Source organism: Astatotilapia calliptera, chromosome 3 (assembly GCF_964374335.1).
Source record: "Astatotilapia calliptera chromosome 3, fAstCal68.1, whole genome shotgun sequence".
Lineage (NCBI taxonomy): Eukaryota > Metazoa > Chordata > Actinopteri > Cichliformes > Cichlidae > Astatotilapia > Astatotilapia calliptera.
In genome coordinates this window covers 44,337,377-44,352,091 of record NC_137424.1, presented here as the reverse complement: position 1 = coordinate 44,352,091, position 14,715 = coordinate 44,337,377, and the positions used below count along the sequence as shown (strand labels likewise).

The window sequence follows — 14,715 nt, the reverse complement described above, 5'->3', positions numbered from 1 at the left end:
GATCATCACTAAATTGAAATTGAATTTTATATTTTGAAAATGAATTGATTTGCTTTGAAACTGCATTTTATCCTTTAAAAATTCAGCTCTCGAATAATTTCAGTTTCACTTCTCACCATTCAATTTCAGTTCCAAAATTCAGTTTTTTGGAACTTACATCCGGTTCCGGTTCAAGCGCAGATTAATAGAACTATGTTTTACTAGCGGACCGAAAGTGTTACTGACGGGAATCTACAGCGTCTTGAGCTGAAGTAAGACTTCAGAAGTCATTCGTCATGTCGAATGACCAGCGGATAAACTCTCAGGTTGGTAATAAATGTACTACATGTATGAGAACAAGCGTCATGTTAACAAATGATAGCCGTAAGGTAACTTTTATGCTTATTGTAGCTGTTAGCTAAAAACGCTAATTTAGCGTAGTTTGCCCTGGATTCAGCTTTGACAAACAAATATGATCGACTGTTTCTAGTAGAATTCCAGAGTTGTCATCTTGTACCCTCTCAGAGTACCCCCTCTGTATGCTTGCAGAGACCCCTACAGTAGGGAAACATGCAAAACGGTGTCCAAACCTTTGTATTTTAGCTTTATTTATGTCTTACACAGCATCCCAACTCTGTAGCTAACTTAATAACTTTAGCTAAAGTGAATAGTTAGTCTAATTCATTAGTGCAGCATTACTGGATCATCTCTGTTTGAAGTGATATAATATGATATACAACTATCAGTGTTTAACTACCATAATAATTCTTAGGGTACTGAGTGAATGCTTAATTAATTTTTTTTTTTTTTAAAGCATACTGCTCCATTAATATGTTTGACAGGCTGAAGTTGTCGGGTCACCTCCTAAATCGACCATCTTTTACAGGTGTTTTGTGCCAGAAATGGAGTGTCCACTGAAGACTGAAGATACTGAATCTCTATGCCTTGCCATTGATCCCTCTTGTGCCTTCATCTAGACAAGAGACTAACTTAACCACTCTCATATGCTCTGTACCTACATCACCTTCCCTGACAGTCGTAGCTTGGCTCATCTGAGGGTGAAATTATAAGAATGTGTTATTTTGCAAAGTGCTCTCTAGGGTTCCTAAATAAAATATGGCATTGAGGTCATTTCTTTTGAATTAATCCCTTCTTCTGAAATATAAGAACCTCTCCTGGTTTTAATGGCACTTTGGATTTCTTTACTTTCTGTTCCACTTCCAAACCCAAATAGATGCTGACAAGCTGCCACAGTAACATGGAAGAGGGAAAGACGTTGGAAAGGACTACTACAAATAAACCTAATGTCTAACAATGAAAAGTGTAAAATAAGAACAATAATAATAAAGATAAAAGATGAAGTAACACGTTTTTAGTATTTTATTTATTCCAAATGATCATCCAGATGTCTGTGACATGTGATGACAAACACCATAATGGAAAGCCTTAGTCATCACATGCTTAAACTCATCATATATTTTTGCATATGCTGAACAGGCAGTCAGACATGCTGTAACTGTGGGGTAGAAAACAGCATGAACACCATACGGCAGGGGTCTCAAACTCCAGTCCTCGAGGGCATGGAAAAGTTGCATGACACTTTGACCTTTGAGGACTGGAGTTTGAGACCCCTGTCATACGGAATATGACAGGTGTGGTTGAACTGCATGAAGACTCTGAAGTTTCTCTTCTCTTCTGGCAGGACAGGAATGTGGCCTTGTCCTGTGAGCCACTGTAAGGATGTACTTAGAGTAGAACTGGACTGTCACCGGCCTCAGGCTCTTCACCCTTTTCAAAGACAAAGCAGTCATTTAGATAAAATATTAGATATTGTTTATCTGTAAATGCACAAAGTAAATTTAGAAATGTTATTATTGTCAAGAGTGAACAAGCACTGATAGTGTAATCTACAGCTGTGGCCAAACGTTTAGAGAATGAGAAGTGTTGTTTGCTTATTTACAAAGTTTGCTATTTCAGTGATAGTTGTATATCATATTATATCACTTCAAACAGAGGTGATCCAGTAATGCTGCACTAATGAATTAGACTAACTATTCACTTTAGCTAAAGTTATTAAGTTAGCTAAAGAGTTGGGATGCTGTGTTATGCTGGGCTCACACTGTGCGATTTTTGGCCCATTTTGAGCCGATTTTTGAGTCGTGCGACCGTTTTGGCGATCGGCCCGATTTTGGCCTTCATCGTGCGTCGTGTAGTATACTCTGAGAGGGTCCAAGATGACAACTCTGGAATTCTACTAGAAACAGTCGATCATATTTGTTTGTCAAAGCTGAATCCAGGGCAAACTACGCTAAATTAGCGTTTTTAGCTAACAGCTACAATAAGCATAAAAGTTACCTTACGGCTATCATTTGTTAACATGACGCTTGTTCTTATACATGTAATACATTTATTACCAACCTGAGAGTTTATCCGCTGGTCATTCGACATGACGAATGACTTCTGAAGTCTTAATTCAGCTCAAGACGCTGTAGATTCCCGTCAGTAACACTTTCGGTCCGCTAGTAAAACGTAGTTCTATTAATCTGCGCTTGAACCGGAACCGGATGTAAGTTCCAAAAAACTGAATTTTGGAACTGAAACTGAATGGTGAGAAGTGAAACTGAAATTATTCGAGAGCTGAATTTTTAAAGGATAAAATGCAGTTTCAAAGCAAATCAATTCATTTTCAAAATATAAAATTCAATTTCAATTAGTGATGATCATTTTCAAACCATAAATTCAATTTCAAATTAGACTAATTCAAATTCAGTTTTCAAAAGCATTTATTCAAGTTACAATTCAGATTCAATCTGAGCAATTCAAATTCAAATTGAACTTATTCAAATTCAGTTTCTGATGGCACAGATTTCTGCCCATAAACTTTTATGGTAGCTCTTATTAAAATCTGTAACTATTAATTCGGTCTCTTAAATGTTAATATGAGAATTAAAGGTGAATATTAGTGTCATTTATCAGCAAGGTGATGTGTACACTTTAATACTTAAACTAAACTGAACCAATGTTTTGAGTCTGTAAGCACATCTGGGGGGGGGGTTTTGGTTTGTTTTGGTTTTTCCTGACATTATGCAACTTTTGGACTGCAGCTGTTGAATGGCTCTCAAAAACAGTCCAAATACATCAGGTTTAACCACAAACTGGCAGTTTTCATTCGCCATGCGATTGCTCTGTACCCAGGAACGGTGACCACAAACAGAATCGTTCTTTTGACCTGGAAGATTTACACATTGGCTCAAGAAGATGCCCTTTGGTATAAAACAAATCTATCAAAACCAAATATCCTGATCAGATGACAGAGAATAAATAAAGAGGCCTTCCTGGAAATTCTGGACCTACCTCACCTCAACTAAGGTCAGGTCCTCTGTCCCTCCAGTATGATTGAAATCTTCACTGAAAACAAACCTCATCTAGTTCAGTATTAGCTGAACTTTTAACCCACAGGGGTTACTTCACAATGGTTAATCATCCAACAGCATCTTTATTATATTAAAGAGAAGACGTATTCGCCCCTTTTACTGATTTCTGAGTTTATGATTCAACAATATGAGAGAGACTGGGCAAAAATGACATCCATGGGAGAGTTCAAGGAAAAAACTACTACTGACCTAACTTTTTGAAGGGTTGGAGTCCTGTTTGAGCAGAAGTAAACTAAGCCAGCATTTCATACCAGCAGTCAAACATAGTGATGGTAGTGTGATGGTCTGAGGCTGCTTTGCTGTAATTGTTGGAACTATGAGTTCTTCTCTCTACCAAACAACCTTGAAGGAGAGTATTGGATCATCACTTCATGCCCTGTAGCTCGAGAGCACTCAGGTTATAGAGGAGGACAATGGTCAGAAACACAGCAGGGACTCCAATTCAAGATGGCTAAACAAACAAAATGAAGGTTTTGGAGTGGCCTAGTCCAAGTCCAGACTTAAATCCAATTAAAATATGTTGGCATGACCTTTAAAAGGACCTTCAAAAGGTCGCTCATGCTGGGAAAGTGACTACTGTTGTGCAAAGAGGAGTGGCTAAAGTATCTCCATAGTGATGTGAGAGACTCACTGCCAGTAATCACAAATGCCTGATTGCAGTTCTTAGTGGGAAGGACAGCAAAACCAGTTATTAGGTTTAGGAGGCAATTTGTTTTTCACACAATACCAGGTAGGAGTTACTCTTCATTTCGCTCATGAAGAGATTCGCTACACTGTAAGCAGTGTTTTAGTACCAGTTCTATTTTGATCAAACTCTTTTGTAGCTGAGCTGCATTCAAGGATTAGAAATCACAAATATATTATTTTTTTTCTTCACATTGCTTGTTGCTTTATACAATGAAGCAATGACTTTTTAAATTAGGAGTCTCTCAAGGGCCAGCACACATCCAAACCAGAAAAACATAAAAACCTCACTGCTGCGAAATGATCAAGAGGCGCTCTAAACATTATTGTGTACCGTTGTGTTAAACTACATGTAGATTAGGTATTAGGGATGATATTAAAAAGCCATCACTTTCAACACAATTAACTAAGCCTTACGAGGAAAACGTGATTACCTTTAAGATTACGACAGTTTTTGCTACAAGGATAATTTATCAGTTTGTAAACAAGCGTTATAGGTAAACTCCATGTCATTATCAGGTAGCAGAGAGCTGTCACAGACTGGAGGCTGATAAAAAATACCCTGTCCAAGAAAACTTCTTGAATAATACAAATGGCAGATAATGCGCTGTAGTTATTAACAAAGCCAAACCAAAGGCTTGTATGTGGAGCTTTGGTAACCCCCAGGTCTCTGTGGACTCTGGAAAAGTCAGATGGGGAAACAAACAATATTGGATGGCCAAACCCGCAGGACTTCCCAATGTTGCGGAAAGAATGCAACACCAGCAAAACAGAAGGAAAAAAAGTGAGATGTCAAGATGTTTCTTGTCTTCGTGCAGGATGAGGTGCGAGTCACGGGTTAGAGGCAGCAAAGCTCTGATGGGGCAACTGTGAGTCAGAAACATTTTACAGCAATGAATGACAGAAAAATAACACACTATGTTATCGGCAGAGCTGCCGGCAGTATGTGGGGGGTCTAAAGTTTTCCTAGCTCTTGTTTATGAAGCTATGGTTTGGAGTGGAATACAGCACAAAAAGCAGGGGGGACAAGAACCACTCTCCGAGTAAGTTGACGTTTACACACGCACACAAAACGGCTTCTTTTGGACCTCCCAGATAAACAATTTTTGCTTGACTGATAATTTTCACTCACCATCTAGTTCTCTGACCCTCTTCCTGAAACACTGACTCATATCTGACAGGAATCTGCTTGTAGGTTTCAGATTAGGAGCCACATTTCTATTACTTCATAGCGGACAACAAAACACAATCATAGTGTGAGCAGTAAACCGGTGGCCTCTGTTTATCGCTGCCTCTGCAATGTGATGCCTAATCTGAGAAGGAAAGTTCAGAGGTCCGAGTTAAGCACAGACGGCACCCAAACAAACCTAAGGGAGCCATTATCCACGTCAAAGACGCTCCTTGGGGGGTGTGAACTCATGAAAACTCATTGGACAACCCTGGTGCCCCCTGACCAACCAACACAGCAGCCAGTCTGATAATTAGAACCAAAATAGAAGACAAGTATTGGGTGCTGAGGACCCATTATAAGCCTCACAGTAACTCCCAATTAGGATGTAGCCTGTTTGTACAGCAGCTGGGGGTTTACAGAACTGGGTGGACTTGAATAAGCATGACAGCGCCCCGCTCAAAAAAAAATAAGAAGCAGAATTAAAAAACTAAGTAACAGCAATATGCATAAATTATTTTAAAAAAATATTGGTCAAAATGATAGAAAACGGTAATTAGCAGTCTGGCTATCATATTTCAAACGATATTGCATCGAATATAATGGATAAACAGTTAAAATACAGTAGTACAGTGGCTTGCATGTGAATTGTAAGATAAAAAGGATAACAGCTGAAATAGCTAATAGCACAACTGTGCGTTAATGTGTTGCTACAATCTTCCCAGGAGGTCAGCCCATGTAATAACTTTTAACTATACACATCCAAAATGTGAACAAATGATAGAAATTGATCATTAAAAAGCAATATGGCTAACAGTTAGAGATATTTGAGAAGCTAATGATACCACTGAATATCATGGATAGACAATAGAAACACAATACTGCAATGGCTAGCATTTCAGTTGCAAGCTAACAGCATGGATAACAATCGAAATAGCTAATAGCACAACTGAAATTATTTGCTGATAACGTATAACTGGGGGGAAAATGGTCACTGGTGAACACAACGTATCACTGCTATTTTGTACTAGAAGTAGTTGAATAAAGGTTAAAATATTAAGCTAACAGATCTTAATGGTTCAAACTGTTGTCTTTGTAGTTGCAGTGCTGAGCCGTCTGCAGTCATGTGAAAAAGTAAGCGATTGCAGGTTCGGTGTAATCCTATGAAAAACTAAATACATCTTTTACTGCTTCCACAGAAATGAAGAGGGTGGTGATAATCAAATGCACTTGATTACCTGTTCATCAGCAAGTCTGACAGCCTCTATGCAAGCAGACGTTTTGGCAGTTATCTGATTTGTGTTTTAACGCATTGCTAAATCTTCCCAGGAGTTTCCATCCCAGCAAATTCACCTCAAGGTAGACATAGCTTGGGTTTTTTGCTGTTTCTCAGACACTACAGGGCTCAGTTAGTCACTTAAATGGTTCATATCAGAACAATTAGAAAAAAACAGAGCATTTTTTGATGTGTTTGGAGAGGTTGTCAGAAGAAAGTCTCTTCTCTCTAAAAAAAAAAAAACCCAGGCAGCTCGGCTGAGGTTGCAAAGTTGCTTCTGAACAAACCACAGAAGTTCTGGAACAATGTTCTTTGGACAGATGCGACCTAAATGGAGATGTGTGGCCATGAAGTACAGCACCACATTTGGAGAAAACCAAACACGTCATAGCCACTGTGACACACGGTGATGCACGGGTGATGATTTAGACTTGTTTTGCAGGCACAGGACCTGGACACCTTGGAGTCATTGTGTAAGTAAGTAAGTAAAGTAAAATTTTATTTGTATAGCACCTTTCAAGACAAAAATCACAAAGTTCTTCACAGAAAAACTAAAACAGAAAAACACCATGAACCATGAACTCCTCTGGACACCCAAATCATGGGGTGTACTCATTTTTTAAGACTCTATCCAGTCCTGTGAAAATGTTCTTTTTTTAATGTAATTGTAGTTAACTCAGTTCTGCAGATTTATTTATTTTTTGTAGACAAAAAAATCTAACCAGGTGCTCTTGACTTCAGCTAAAGATTTTATGTATGTGTACTTACAAACTGGGGAAAAGACAATTGTTTCCTGTTACAGTTCATTTTTGAACCTGGATATCTATTTAACAGTCAGTCACTAGGTTTCAGTCCTATCACTTGGTTTTCATCAGCAGAAAAGGTTTTCTGAAACTATAGTTTTTAAGGCTTCAATTTATCCTGTGTTTAGGGCCTTCTCATCAATGTTTGCTTAAAGGTCTAGCTTCCAAAATCTATGAAGACAACTTGTTGTCAACTTCCAGATAATCATAATGTGTTTGACCATAATAAATGAAACACATCCAAACATTTTAAATGGACCAGTCCATACTTTGAGCAGTTTAGTCTCCTATTTCATCCCTGAGGGAGAAAGAGGCAAACTCCAGCCTTACAGAGCAACATTCACGAAGAGAAAGCTCTCAACCTTTCAGTCTCCATGGGGCTCACATGTCTCTTCAGAAGAGCGAGAAACAAGTGGGATGCTGATGCCAGAGTCCAGGCCGCGATCTAGCTCCATCCCTCCGCTGTCCCAGTACACTTCATCCGATTTGGTGTCATAATTGAGACGATTGCTGGAGTGCATGCTTCCCTGTTTGTGATTTAGATTCTGATTGGACACAATGCCAGAAAAGGGCTCAGTGGAAACATGGTCAGGAATAAACTCCAAGTGGATCTCACAAGGGTCAACTATACCCGGGGACAGAGGAACCAAAGGGATCGGCTCTTGAGCAGACGACTTAAGGAATGAAAGAAGAAATGTTTTAATCTGGAAAACTGCATGTGTTTAAGTATTTTATAAAAACAGAGGGTGAAATAAAGTGAAACACAATAAATCATACCGGAACCTTGGGCTGATTCTCAGTAGCTGGTGTAGCTTGTCTTGATTTTTGTAGATACATGATGAGAATTGGGAAAAGAAGAAGGGAAGTCAGCCCGATTCCCATACACAGCGCTGGCAGCAGCCCTGTAGGGAAGAAATGCATGCAGGTTGAACATGTCTCTGCTCAAAAAAAGCAGAGAACTACACTAAATCATTTCAGACCCAAGATTTACAAGTTGTATCACCAGAAAAGCTGTAGGAAGAGGCAAGCCAAGCTTCTGCAGTAGATCTAGCTGACCTCTTGGACTTATAAAGTGCGGTTCACATCGTTTAAGGATCCAAGCACAGCTGTCTTTATGAGGCTTTCTTGCAGTTTCATGGGAGGTTCTTAGTATCCTAATAGCACCTAAGCAGTATTTTGGACCTCATAACTAATGAAAGTAGGATGTGTTGTGAATGATCCATGGACAGGTCTGTTTTCTGTACTCAGTGTCAAAACTATAGAAGCAGCAGTGATTTCTTAAGCTATCGAACGTGAAGATGGTTCAGGTAGCTGCTAATTTGGGAACCTCTAGTTTTTAAAGTAAACTGTATCTCATCTCCTCACCTGAACTGGCGACTGTTTCAACGCACTGAGGGGCTGATTTCGGTGAAGCCGCCATGGCAAAGGTTGGGAAGGAGAAGTTGGCCTCAGCACAATATTTCTGACCCAGAGGCAAACCGGAGAACTCCACATACGACACGACCTCCTGAGTCCAGACTGTGCGGCTCTGAAAGAAACAAGCATGTATAATGTGTAGCTGGTACTACTACCACTACTGGTACTGCTGCTTGAATGATTCATAGGTCAATCTGAAGTAGCTTAACAAACAAACATTCCCTTGAAAATGGTCAGGTACAAGAACTGAGCTGAAAATCAGTAGCAAAGCAGCCAAAGAAAACCCTAAAGCTAACACTACATATTTAAAGTGTATTTAGCTTTAACGTTCCTTTTGAACACAATACTTCCTTGTTCTTAAATATCAGTAGAACTGGAGACAAAGCATAGCCACACCTGGTATTCTGCACCACTCGGCTCAGTATACACAGTCACTGTGGTCCAGGGATCAATCAACTTAGAGATGGGACAGCACCTCTCCAGAGAGCACCTCCTGTTGGCAGCACAGGGGAAGTGCACCTGCACCACCATCTGGTCGTCTTTCAAAGAGACGGAAACAGAAGGTGGACTGAAGTCTGCAGAGGAGAGACAGAGGCTTCAAATTCAAACCACCCATGATATTTGAAAAGTAAACCTGCAGAGTCTCCTCAGTCTGTGGCACATTTTCACTTAGCTTCATTACAGAAACATTATGGACTGTTACTTACTGAAGTCACTGTAGTCAAACTTGCGTGGTTTGAGCCACACAGTGGAGCTGGGACTGAGGTGAACACCAAGGCGAATCATGTTGTAGAGCTCAAAGTTTGAGAAGACCTGAGAGATGTCACAGCTTCGGGACGAGATCCAGATGCACCATGGCACATCCTGCCACGGGTCCCTGCAATAGTAACACCAAAATTAAACAACAAGTATTGCATTTAGAATTAACTTTAAAGTTACATATGATATAATTTACCATATATGCATACCATTTAAACATGTAACGTCAGAGCTAGCTGCAAAGCAGACTTTGGAATGTCTTAAGCCAACCCTTTTTTCTTTGAATCAGACTATCCTGTCATTTTTAAAGTGCTCTTGAACAGCAGGCTTCCTGTAGGTCTCTTAAGTGTTTTTTCTTAGGATCTTGGATGCTTTTTCATCCATTTTCAGTCCAGTCCTTGTACTCGGGGGTTTTGTCTACAACCAAGTGTTATGTCTACACTTAACAGACAACTTAGCAAACAGCCAATTTAAACATTTATCTTTAGGGGATACTAGCAGCCTGTCACAAAACACATAGTATAAAACACAGTGGAGGCTCTTTCATGGTTTCTGTATCTCTATTTTAGTCAGTGCTGCTGGAAATTTTGTCAACATTGATGAAATTATGAATACAGAAAAGAAAATTTTTATCCACAATGTAATATCATCTCACACTGGCAGCAGCTTCATTTTTCAGCACCACAGTGATCCCAGGTGGTCATACCAAATACTGACTCTTAGAATTGTCTCTATTTTTGCCTCATATTCTCCATTTTCATGCATGTTTGCGCATGTTTCAATAATTTATCATTTCCCATTCTCCTAGCAAAATCTGAAGAAATGAGGGCTGGCTCAAGAAGTTTCACAATACCTTAGATGTTAGCATGAGGCCGGTAAATAGATACATTGGGCATTTGTTGCATTTCAATCCTCTTTTCATCTTGAAATTCATGAGTTATTTTCATTACTTCTCTGTACTATAGATACACACTTGTTTGCCTTTCCACAAGAATCTAAATTATTTGTATTTCTTGTTATACACATTATTCAGTATTCTTATTGTAATCAGTATGCACAATGTAACTGTGCAGTTATATATTAACAGCTGATCCAATGCCAAATCCAAAAGTGTCTGAAGACAATAAAATCATGATCATCTAATTTAACGTACCTAATGCTGTAGACACCAGCAGAAATAAATAAATAAATAAAAATTAAAAAATTAAACGTGACACAATAAACTGCAAAGTGTCTGTGCACTGGTGGGAGTAAAATCAGTGTGTGAGGTTACAGGAATATGTCTCCCTCTCTGACACACACACACACACTCAGACAGACTTACCCCTGCGTCTTTGTCTGCACAGTGTAGGTGGTATTAGGACTGGCATGGGGACAATCCCACTGCAGGAGGCAACCTAAGTCCAGTGATTCCACTGCAGTGTAACAGACTAACTCGCTCGACCCTGGGAAGTTCGCACGAAACCCGTACACCAAAAATAGACACACATAACACACACAGAGGTTTTCATTGGTCAGCAGACTCCGATTGTGCCAATTTTGTTAACACTTTAAAGCACGAGCGCACACAGAGGGAGAAGAAGACCTGATGCAAACTGGTTTTTAGCACAGTTTGAACAGGGGGCTTTAACAGCAACGCTGACTTCAGTTCCTACCTGTGATGAACAGGATGTACAACCCCAGCAGCACCATCAACCAGGTTATACTTTGTGTTTCCATGACAACCTGGTGACCTCTGGATCAGGAAAGGGCTTATAGAGCGTGTAAAGTCCTGGAGGTGACTGACTCCCTTTAAAGCAAGACAAATGCACCTGTAAAGAAGCACTGAGACGGAGTAAGCTGCAGGCAAGAATGAGGGCCTGAGGACAGCAGGACGGTGGAAGGGGTGGAGAGAGAGAAGGATTTAATTGAAGGCTGGTGATTTTGTAAGGGAGAGGAAAGGCTTTAATCTCCTTAAAGAGGAGGGCCATAAAAATCAAGACTGGGATGGTAATGAGATTCAGAATACTTTATTAATCCCAGAGGAAATTAGGTAAAGAAAGAAGTGTTCATTCTACTGATCGTTTGGTGCTCCTGTACTCATTAACCCCATTTCAGTTGTCAATTTTATGCTTGGCTACCAAACCACAAACACCTTTAGGTCACAAAAAAAAAAAAAAAAAAAAAAAAAAAAGTCATTTAAAAATAAATAAATAATTTCCTTTCTACCGTTATTAAAGGTGCTTTGCCAAACTGCCACAACACGCGGCAAAACTTTCCAGTTTGCAGCGTTTATACTGCAACATCAAGGATAACCTAAATGTTTATTTAAATGTATGATTTCCTCTTTGTGATCAACGTCAACCAAACTGCACATTTTCATTCAGTTTATTACTTCATTAAAAACAACAGCTGCTGCAGTGCACTTCATAAACACCCTACAATGTTGGAGAGAAAAACCCAACAATTAGACAACACCCCTACAAGCAAGCACTTGGTGACCGTGGGAAGGAAGAACTTTCCTTTAACAGGAAGATACTTCCAGTAGTACTAATCCATGAGGATGGAGGCTCTACAGGGTTAATCACTACAAAAATATGTGCTTATGAATTTGCAGAATGTCTTTGCAATAAAACTTCGAGACCAGAAGCTTTCTGGTTTCAGTTTGTAGTCCACTTTCTGTTGGGGGGAGGGGGGGGGTGAGCGCAAACTCAAAACCCCCAAAATGTTGAAACCCCCCCCTCAAAACAAGCTTCCATAATGTGGAGAATAAAAGGAGGGCTGAATTTTTGGAAATACACAAAGATTTGTCTTTGCTCATCAGAATAAATAATGGGTTTCACGACTGTTTAGGATTGCTCCAATGTAAATAAATACATTTGAAGCAGATGGGGGTTGTAGATTTTGGTCATAACTGTTGACAATTTATCCTGAAATAGAGATGAAAGATTATAAGAAACACCCCAGGAATCTAAAGCAGCCAAAACAAAGTAGACAGCAGATCAAAGACATGAGTGCATTCTGTCTTTTTATTCAATGCCATGTTTAAATAATAAGAATCTGTACATCTCTTAAGCAGGTCAAAGACCTTCATTCCCAAATATAATGATAAACAGTTTCCTTATTAACAATAATACAGCTGAAGTGCTTAACCAGGCAATCAGAAGGACCAACAGAGATCATACAGCAACAAAAATAGTCTTAAGAATGGTGTGCATCACACACACTCTGAATCCATCACACACACCTGCATTCAATTCACAAACACACCTCAGCAGAGCATCATACACCTGATAATTAAAGACAAAGCAAAACTGCCTGTTCATTCAGCACCGAACATCATTGCAACAACGATAATACTAAGCTGAACATTCCTCATTCCAGGATCCTCTGACATATCAATCTATACATCTGCAAATATTCAACATCCAACTGATGTGGATCCCAGACTGGAGTGTTTACATGCTGATCAGTTCTGGACGCTGCCGATCAGATCTATACAGGCACGGCTGACGTCACAGGCTGTGCCACCCTCAGTCCAGCAGAGGGCGTCGCCTGAAAGGTTTTACGTCCCATGGCTTTGTTGGAGAAAATCAGCCGGTTTTGGAGTCTCTCTGTAAGGCGACCCAAACACTTAAGAGTCACCTGTGCACCAAAAAAGTGTGTCTGGAAAATAAGCAGAGTATTGCTGCGTTAAAATCTGTGCAAATTTTAAAGAGGACCTGCTTAATTCCCCAGAATGTGACCTTTTGGTGCAGTTTGCACGTCTGCTCTATGTGCATTTGGTGTTGAAGAATCAGGGTTTATGTTTGCACCCCAGGCAAGGCGAGTCCCGGCTCCAGGCTGGTGGTTGTGGTTGTGGGTGTGGGGGAGGGCGGAAGGCCCTTGGGTCCTGAACAAAGCAGCCCGTGAGAGGCCGCGTGGTCTCCGTTCAAGTTCTTGTAAGGGTTACACCGTGGAGGAGCTCTCAGACACACTGAGGGGAACCGGAGGCCAGCCAGGCAGCAGCCAGGACATGAGGAGATGACCTCCTCCTGGTCCAGAGAGTGTCCGCTGCCAGAGCCAAAGGGAGAAGAGCCCGCGGGGTCTCCTGTTGGGGAGTGGTAGCCGTTGTTGTTGGTTGTGGGAGTGCTGTTGGTGGCGGTGCTCCAGCCCAGTGGTCGACTCACAACCACATTATTGTTGACCAAATTGGAGAGCGGTGGCAGGCACGGAGGCCCGTTAGAGATGGCCGACCCCCAGCCGTTTGAGAAAGGAGGACTGGATGGTTGTAAGGGAGATGAGAAATGGGAAGGAGGAGAGGAAAGTTTGGAGTAAGGAGACGAAGTGCTGTCTTGCATGTCTGGGGAACTAGTGCAGTCCATTGGCTCCTCCTCCCTCCCTTCCTCCTGCTGCTGCTTCGCCTCCTTCTCATGGTCAAACATGTTTACTGACAGCGCCTCGAGAGACAGAGGGAGACCTGAATCGCTCGCCCTGTAAGCATCCTTGTCTTCTAGAAGACAGTCCTCTTCAGTTGCGTCGTTCACTTCCGTCTCAGACGGAGACTCCTCAGAGAGAACGGTGTTTGGTGCCGACGTGAGGTGTGGAGGAGGTGTGCAAGGCAGCGAGTGGCAGCGCCTGTGCCTCCTGGGCATGTCGACAGCATCCGCATCAGATGCAGTGGTGTCATCGCAGTCTGGTGGAGGAGGCAGCGTGAAGGTCAGGGAGATGACAGACTTGCTGGGCGTGTCAAACAGCTTTATCTTCCCGCCTTTGAGATCCTCCCTTTGGGAGAAGGGGTTAAACCGAGCAGGAGGAGCCAAGGTAGCAGTAGGCGGCGTCTCTGAAGGATGGAGCATGTCGGATTTGCTGCGGGAGAGACGCTGGTCTAACAGCAGGCCCAGGGATCGCCTTCGCACAGGGCTGACAGGCGGAGAAGTTGCTTCTGAAAGCAGAACAATCGTGTTAGTTTACAGAAGTGAGACAGAGTTCTCTTCAGTGAAGCCTCTACAGAATGGCTCACCTTTGACAGCTGGTTCGACCTTCTGTTTTCTCTCAGCTTGTTTCTTCTCCAGCTCTGCTACGATTTGGGAGAAAGATGGACGGAGCTTTGCGTTCATCTGTCAAATTAGAGGAAAAGGATGGAAAGTTAAAACGGGTCATAAAACAGGCAGCAATTATAAATATAAAAAAAAACTAAAATGTGGAGGCATCTGAAACATTTCCTCTGGATTTTTG

General features: G+C 41.1%; 2 protein-coding genes and 2 long non-coding RNA genes across 4 annotated transcripts in view; 1 reads left to right on the top strand and 3 right to left on the bottom strand.

Moving 5' to 3' along the window:
* Positions 1-161: 161 nt before the first annotated feature.
* LOC145421204 (uncharacterized) lies at positions 162-1,344 on the top strand. Its single transcript, XR_013902511.1, has 2 exons — positions 162-305; positions 866-1,344. It is a non-coding gene; the product is annotated as an uncharacterized LOC145421204 (long non-coding RNA).
* Positions 1,337-2,579, bottom strand: LOC145421202 (uncharacterized). Its single transcript, XR_013902509.1, has 2 exons — positions 2,398-2,579; positions 1,337-1,767 (listed from the first exon to the last, which is right to left on the bottom strand). It is a non-coding gene; the product is annotated as an uncharacterized LOC145421202 (long non-coding RNA).
* A 4,440-nt stretch (positions 2,580-7,019) lies between these two features.
* On the bottom strand, positions 7,020-11,415 carry LOC113018901 (uncharacterized). The gene is made up of 7 exons (XM_026162317.2): positions 11,175-11,415; positions 10,844-10,964; positions 9,468-9,637; positions 9,157-9,335; positions 8,710-8,872; positions 8,122-8,246; positions 7,020-8,018 (listed from the first exon to the last, which is right to left on the bottom strand). The coding sequence occupies exons 1-7, from the start codon at positions 11,236-11,238 to the stop codon at positions 7,710-7,712; spliced, it is 1,131 nt and encodes a 376-aa protein (XP_026018102.2). The 5' UTR covers positions 11,239-11,415; the 3' UTR covers positions 7,020-7,709.
* Positions 11,416-12,509: 1,094 nt separating this feature from the next.
* tesk1b (testis associated actin remodelling kinase 1b) overlaps positions 12,510-14,715 on the bottom strand; it is a 32,079-nt gene continuing 29,873 nt past the window's right edge. The window contains exons 10-11 of the mRNA XM_026162284.2: positions 14,501-14,597; positions 12,510-14,422 (exon numbers count right to left, since the gene is read on the bottom strand). Of these exons, the coding sequence (XP_026018069.2) occupies positions 13,302-14,422; positions 14,501-14,597 (1,218 nt within the window). The 3' untranslated portion in view covers positions 12,510-13,301. The remainder of the gene's footprint in view (positions 14,423-14,500; positions 14,598-14,715) is intronic.

Excerpts from the sequence above, each read along its gene's own strand:
- LOC113018901 (XM_026162317.2), bottom strand. The coding sequence starts at position 11,238 with ATGGAAACACAAAGTATAACCTGGTTGATGGTGCTGCTGGGGTTGTAC. Across the intron at positions 9,638-10,843 it reads GTGCAGACAAAGACGCAGGG|GGACCCGTGGCAGGATGTGC; the intron begins GTAAGTCTGTCT and ends TTACTATTGCAG. Across the intron at positions 8,873-9,156 it reads CGAGTGGTGCAGAATACCAG|AGCCGCACAGTCTGGACTCA; the intron begins GTGTGGCTATGC and ends TGTTTCTTTCAG.